Genomic DNA, 7,880 nt, shown 5'->3' on the forward strand with positions numbered 1-7,880 from the left:
GGATATATCATATTACCTTTTTTAATCACATTCGATTCCTTCAAAAATAATTAAAAAAGAACGGGTGTACGTAGAGACCCTGTTGAAAGCGATATTCTGTCGGAAATTTAAAAACTTACTCAATGCATATTTATGAGCTCCCTCATGTATAAAAAGACATAACAGGCAAGCAAGCTTGATCACTTCTCTGTCAAATAAAGTATTATTATATAGAGACACATATCGCAGAGATTAATTAGGGATGACGAAGATTAATAGTGTTAATTTCGTTTTGGCACTCGTTGCTTTGGCTATGGCAACTTACATTGCATGTGCCTACGACCCTGGCCCTCTCCAGGACTTCTGTGTAGCAATTGATGACCCTAAACATGTTTGTAAGTGTTATCGTTCCATATTTATCTCTTTATTTTATTCTAGTTCCTTGCCAACGGTCACACTAATTTATTCATTTCTACTCGTGGAAGAAAAAGTGGATAGTTTTAATTTTCTTATTTTTATTTTATTTTATGTTTAAGCAATATATATATATATATAAACATATATTAATCGTAACTGAATATGTTTAGTGATATAATTATAAGCAAATGTAAATGTAGGTGCAATAAATGATAACAGAATAAGTTATATTTTTATGGATGTTGATGTTTTATTTCTTATTTTTTCAGAAAACAATATTGACACGAATTAAGTACCAATTATAATTTATATCTATTTTTTTTTTTTGGTAATTTTTTTTAATATCGTGATGTATAAATATTTCAGTATTTCATATATAGAATCCGGTGGATATCGTCTAGTACCACAAACATAAGAAAAGCAAGAGAAGAACATTAAAGCATAAGTATATTATATCCTCTAAGAACAGACTAATACGATTAATTATTTCATGACTTTTGATATAATTTCCAGTAGTTTTCATTCTTGGTTTCTCTAACTACTGTAAATTCAATTAATCATTTCATATGATCAGTGTTTGTGAACGGGAAATTCTGCAAGAATCCTGAGCTGGTGAAGGCAGAGGACTTCTTCTTCTCAGGGCTAAACATCCCCAGAGACACAAACAACGCCGTTGGCTCCAACGTAACCATGGTGAATGTCGACAACATTCCGGGGCTCAACACTCTCGGCGTGTCACTGGCGCGCATCGACTACGCGCCTTACGGGCAGAACCCACCTCACACCCACCCGCGCAGCACCGAAATCCTGTTCGTCGCCGAGGGCACGCTCTACGTCGGTTTCGTTTCGTCGAATCAAGACGGAAACCGCCTGTTTACGAAGATTCTTCACAAGGGAGACGTGTATGTGTTCCCGATTGGGATGATTCACTTTCAGTTCAACATTGGAAAGTACCCGGCCGTGGCCTTCGTCGGTTTCGGCAGCCAATTCGCGGGAACCATCACCATCGCTGACACCGTGTTCGGGTCCCACCCTCCCATCAACCCTGAGGTCCTTGCTAAGGCGTTCATGTTGGACAAGGATGTGGTTGAAAAGCTTCAGAAGAAGTTTGGTGCATGAGCTGATCATGATCATAGCCGGCCCACCTGATTTGCTGAGTACTATTGATATCAATGTCATGTTTCTGACGATATAATTACATGCATGCTTTTTAATAACAGTTATTTACCACATGTAACGATCAATGACTCTGTTGATGACTAAATAAACTTGAGAATGGTATTTCACATATTTATATTTGGTATTCCGGGTTAGCTAATTAAATATATCCCTCTCTACGCCCACTCAGATAATTAATTTGTTTTTAAACCCAAAAAAATCCTTTTATTATTAAAAAAGAAAAGAAAAGAAAAAAGGTCATACAAACATATATAAGCCAGTAGTAAGTAACGTAAGCCAGTGAGAATGTCATATCTTTAATTATCAACTTATTTGGAGATATATGTCTTTGTTTGTCCCAGTTGGAAATGTCTCATCTTACTTCGAAACTAAAGACACTAAAGTTAGGACTATCTGAGGATTTACTCATACATTTAGTTTTGATTTCTCTTCCTGCACAATTCAGTCAGTTTAAGGTCAGTTACAACTGCCAAAAGGACAAATGGACTCTTAATGAGCTCATTTCTCATTGTCGGCAAGCGGAAGAAAGACTGCAGCAGGAAAAGATAGAAAGTGCTCACTTAGCTAGTACCTCTAAGGACAAGAACAAGAAAAGGAAGAAGAACAAAGAAGCTGCAGGAGGTCCAGCCCAAAAGAAACAACAAAAGAAACAAGATGAGGAATTTTGCTGTTACTTTTGCAAGAAACCTGGACACATGAAGAAGGATTGTACCAAATATCACGCTTGGCGTGCAAAGAAAGGTACGCTTCTCACTTTGGTTTGTTTTGAGGTTAATTTAGCTTCAGTACCAGGACACACTTGGTGGATAGATTCGGGTGCTACTACTCACATAAGTGTGTTAATGCAGGGTTGCCTGAGCTACTGAAAGCCAAATGATGTTGAAAGATTCATCTATGTGGGCAATGGCAAATCAGTGGAAGTTGAGGCTATAGGGACATGTAGGTTATTATTAAAGACTGGATATTATTTGGATTTAAAAGAGACACATGTTGTACCGTCTTTTAGACGAAATTTGATTTCTATTTTTGTTTTGGACAAATTTTGTTACTCTTGTTCATTTAGAAATAATCAGTTTAGTCTTTCTTTGAATTCAAATCTTGTTGATACCGGTTCTTTATCTTTTTGTGATAACCTTTATTTACTTGATTCTATTGCCTCTTATAATGAAACCTTGCATGTGAGTTCACGTGGTACAAAACGCAAATTAACAAATGAGAATTCTGCTCCACTCTGGCACAAACGTTTAGGTCACGTATCTAAACAAAGAATAGAGAGACTCGTGTCAGATGAAAATCTTGATCCTCTTGATTTGTCAGACTTTCAAGTCAGTATTGAGTGCATTAAGGGGAAACAGACAAACATAAGGAGATTAGGTGCCACTAGATCTTCAGACGTCTTGGAACTAATACATACGGGTATTTGTGGGCCATTCTCTACGGCTTCATGGAATGGTCAACAATGTTTTATTAGATTCATAGACGATTACTCACATTATGGCTACCTTTATCTCATTCATGAGAAGTCTCAATCACTGGACGTGTTTAAGGTTTTCAAAGCTAAAGTTGAGAATTAGCTGGGCAAAAGGATTAAAACTATCAGATCTGACTGTGGTGGTGAATGCCATGGTAGATATGATGGATCAGGTGAACAACATCCAGGGCCATTTGCCAAATTCCTAGAGGAGTGCGGTATCGTCCCATAGTACACCATGCCAGGAAGTCCTACTATGAATGGTGTTGCTGAGAGACAAAATAGAACATTAAAGGATATGTTGAGGAGTATGGTTAGTCATACTACCTTACTAGATTCACTCTGGGGTGAGGCACTGAAGACTGCAGCTTACATTCTTAATAGAGTTCCAACTAAGGTAGTTGCTAAAACTCGTTATGAATTATGGACGGGTAAGAAGCCCAGTATAAAACATTTACACATTTAGGGTTGTCCAGCTGAAATAAGGCCTTCTAGGCCAAATGAAAAGAAACTGAACTCAAGAACAGTGAGCAACTATTTTGTTGGGTACTTTGAATGATCTCGGGGGTATAAGTTTTATGATCCCATATATAGATCATTCTTTGAGACAGGAAATGCCCGGTTCTTTGAGGACATATTGTGTTTGGTGGGAGAGCTAAGGTTACGGATTTTGTCTTTGAAGAGGAATCCATTTCTCTTTCTACGATTGCTATTGACAATGATTAGGCTCATATTCCTGATGTTGTTCAAGAAACAATACCAGATCCACAAGACAGTGTTGAAAATCTCCCCGATCAAGGCCAACAGGTTATTCCTCAAGAACAAACAAAACAACCTCAAGAACAATTGTCATTATGGAGATCCACTAGAGAAACGAAAAGTGCGATTTCTGATGATTACATCATATTTCTCTAAGAACATGAGAATGACATTGGATTGGTGGAAGATGATCCAATCAACTTTCATCAAGCCATGCAAAGTACTAATTCTCAGAAGTGGATTGATGCCATGAATGAAGAGATTAAGTCCATGAAAGACAACGACGTTTGGGAACTCGTCTCATTGCATGAAGGTGCGAAGCCCATTGGTTGCAAATGGATATTTAAGACCAAGCGGGATTCAAAAGGTGATGTAGAGAGATATAAGGCTCATCTTGTTGCAAAGGGATTTACTCAAAAGGAAGACATTGATTATAAAGAGACTTTCTCTCTGGTTTCATCGAAAGACTCTTTCAGGACAATAATGGCATTAGTGGCACATTTTGACCTTGAGTTGCATCAGATGGATGTAAAGACTGTGTTTCTCAATGGTGACATTGATGACACGATTTACATGGTGCAACCAGAAAACTTTGTAGCGATGCAAATAATATGGTTTGCAAATTAAAGAAGTCCATCTATGGGCTTAAGCAAGCATCCCGTTAATGGTATTACAAATTTTATCAAGTTGTCATCTCATTTGGTTTTGAGATGAATGCGGTTGATGATTGTATATACCACAAGTTCAGTAGGAGTAAACACATTTTCCTAGTTTTATATGTCGGTGACATATTACTTGCCAGTAACGATATATGTTTGTTGCACGAAACTAAGAGATTTCTATCAAAGAGATTTGAGATGAAAGATCTTGGGGACACATCTTTTGTATTGAAAAGGTACTTAAGAGATTTGGAAAGTAAGTTTGCAAACCAGGAGACACCCTTGTTGCTAAGGGAGACAAGTTCAGTCTCGATCAATGCCCCATGAAAGATTTTGAAACTAAGGAAATGCATAAGATTCCTTATTCTTCAGTAGTGGGAAGTCTAATGTATGCTCAAGTTTGTACGCGTCCGGATATTGCGTACATTGTTAGGATGTTAGGCAGATGTTTGAGCAATCCGGGAATGGATCATTGGAAAGCAGCCAAACGAGTAATGTGATATCTTTAGAGAACAAAACATTACATGCTCACATACAGGAGGTCGGATAAGTTAGAGATCATTGGGTATTCAGATTCTGATTTTGCCGGATGCCAAGACAGTCATAGATCCACTTCAAGCTATAGCTATCTACTTGCTGGAGGAGCTATCTCCTAGAAGAGTGCAAAGCAGACACTCATAGCTTCTTCCACCGTGGCAGCTGAGTTTATAGCATGTTATGAGGCATCTAACCATGGAATATGGATGCAGAATTTTGTCACAGGGCTGCAAATTGTGGGTGGAATTGAAAGACTACTTAAGTTATTTTGTGATAATAAGTCAGCAGTCTTATATTCCAATAACAACTGGAGCTCGACGAAGTCAAAGCATATAGACGTCAAGTTCCTAGTTGTTAAGAAAGGAGTTCAGAGTGGTTAGGTGTCTATAGAGCATATTGGCCCAAACTCCATGGTTGCAGATCCACTTACTAAAGGGCTACCACCTATGGTCTTTCATGAGCACACTGCTCATATGGGTGTTGTATCATTTGACGATATGCTGAATTAGTGGGAGTATGTATTTAATGCTTTTCTATTATAGACACATCTTTTGTTTATGGATATTATCTGTAGAAATAAAGTATTCAGTTTATTTTCACTCTGATTCAGTTTTTGTTTTGATCTCATAAAGAATAAAGTTGGTCCAAATAGAAATAGGCATGTTTAGATCACATTACATGTAATTTCCATGCTACATATCCATACTTGATCTATGTCATTTGGTTAGGTTGATATACGTGACCATGGATGGGTCTAGTTACGATACATGTAACAAAGATCTCCTTGATCCTATGTTAACATAATTAATGGACGTGATTGTTCAGAGAAGCTTTTGGATATGATAACACAGATTTTGAGCTCATAAAGGTTATATTTTAAGATACAATTATAAAGTGATATATATGTAGTCCAAGTGGGAGATTGTTAGATTTTAGACGTGCGTATATTCATATATAATAATAATTGCGTATTATATGCTATCATATTAAGTTAAGCCAATTTAAAGTGATCAAATAAGGTTTTAGGTAATTTGGGCTTTAATGCATCTAATAAGTGTGGGCCTAATTTGTGTAGAGACCAAATCGTTATTTCTTATTTTATGATGGGTCAAATTAGAAATAATGAAAAGTTGACTTCTATATATATGGTTGTGGTCCCCAAATTATATGTATGAAACTTTTCTCACATCCCATCATTAGAAAAGTGAGAATTCATTCTCAAGGCATTCATATTGAATAATTTGGAAGATCAAGAACCAAAAGATTGATCAAGAACCACAAGATTAAGAAACAATCGTTCCTATGGACTCAGGTACGCTTCCGTTTAAGTCTATTTTTCTTGATGATTTGACATGATAGATCTTGGTGTGATGAAGGATTTCATCAATAAGAATTTATTTCTATCAGGAATAAATAGCAAAACACTAGATCAAAGTAATTAAAAAAAAACTAGGAACCCAAAAAAAAAAAAAAGAGAGAGAGCCCTATGGAACACAAACTCTTAATTTTCTAAACAAATTTTTTATTATTTATAATGTTTGATGTTTGATATTCCTTTGCTACTAAGGCTAAAGCGCATATATATAATATATGTTGTATATGTACGTGCGTTTATACGTTATTTCTTATAACCCTTGATGCAAACGTACTGAATATATATTCGTAGAAACACAAACACATTTCTGAGAAGTTTCCCAGAGGGACACATCCTATATATAGAAGATAATTAACTTGTTGCTCGAGTAAGTTTCCTCGCAGAAATAATTGCTAGATCAGGAAAAATGTCGTTTTATAATTATACAGCCTAACGATAAAAGACTGGCATATTGCACGTTATCTATCGCTTTGACTGATCATGAGAAGATACGCTAACCAAGTATATATGGCCCTTTCAGTCGTTTACACTAGAAAAATGATCTAGTAATAAGTAGCACGTAAGTCATCCGCGCACTGTAGGAAAATGCTATGGAGAGAGTTTTTTCAATACATCCTGCAACAATTATCAGCTATTGAAAACACTCTATTTTTAGCCGTTAAGTATATATTAAAAAACTATTTGTACTGCATGTTTGTTTGTTCTGCGTGTCTTTTTTAATCTTATGTGATCTTAATTGATCTAATGATAAAAACTCACTCTATTAATAGAGATGCCCTATGAGAAAAACTCCCAAAAAAGAAAAAAAAAAGGTTTTAAAAATATGAACATGAGAATTTGACGTACAACGGTACAAGTAATTAAAAGGTGATAAGATGTAGATAGAAATTACGAATATATATATATACAGACTTGTTTTCAATGGTTACGTTTTCATCGGGGGTCATTATTAAATAGAAAAATTTGATGACGTGATATGATAAGAATCCAGTTTCATTAATTGCCATTACTTTTTTTGGTCAACTATTTAATTTATTACACTCGTGAGATCAACATCTTACGGTTAAAATAACAATACATATTGATGAGTAAATATTCAAATAACCACTAAAACCACACCCATATATATATATATGTATATTATTGTTTTTGACGAACAAGAATTTAAAAATATTAGGCGTATAGATATATAGTACTGAAATGAAATTTTCTTAATAAAGTGCCGTAGTTAATTTATGCATCCTCTATTGCTGATGGAGTCTAGGCATGGCGACTTATATAAGTTAACCCTTTGTTTGGAATAAATTGGTTAAGAAGCATATAATTAATGGGTGAAAAAAATCGCAATCCGTTTTTCGGTAAAAAAGACGAATAAAATAGAGGAAAATCATGATGAAAAAAGTACTTAGTGAGTCCCACCATCTATATTTAGTGATTTGAGTAGAAAGTAATACCATTTTACGGGAATAACAATTAAACTAATCATAGAATGTATAAGATGATA

The 7,880-nt window shown here is 35.6% G+C and overlaps 1 protein-coding gene across 1 annotated transcript; it reads left to right on the forward strand.

Annotated features, from left to right (window-relative positions):
- Positions 1 to 241: 241 nt before the first annotated feature.
- On the forward strand, positions 242 to 1,515 carry LOC112093548 (germin-like protein subfamily 1 member 17). Its single transcript, XM_024172220.1, has 2 exons — positions 242 to 374; positions 971 to 1,515. The coding sequence occupies exons 1-2, from the start codon at positions 242 to 244 to the stop codon at positions 1,513 to 1,515; spliced, it is 678 nt and encodes a 225-aa protein (XP_024027988.1).
- Positions 1,516 to 7,880: the final 6,365 nt, after the last annotated feature.

The sequence above is a fragment of the Morus notabilis genome, unplaced genomic scaffold (assembly GCF_000414095.1).
Source record: "Morus notabilis unplaced genomic scaffold, ASM41409v2 Scaffold7, whole genome shotgun sequence".
Classification (NCBI taxonomy): Eukaryota; Viridiplantae; Streptophyta; class Magnoliopsida; order Rosales; family Moraceae; genus Morus; species Morus notabilis.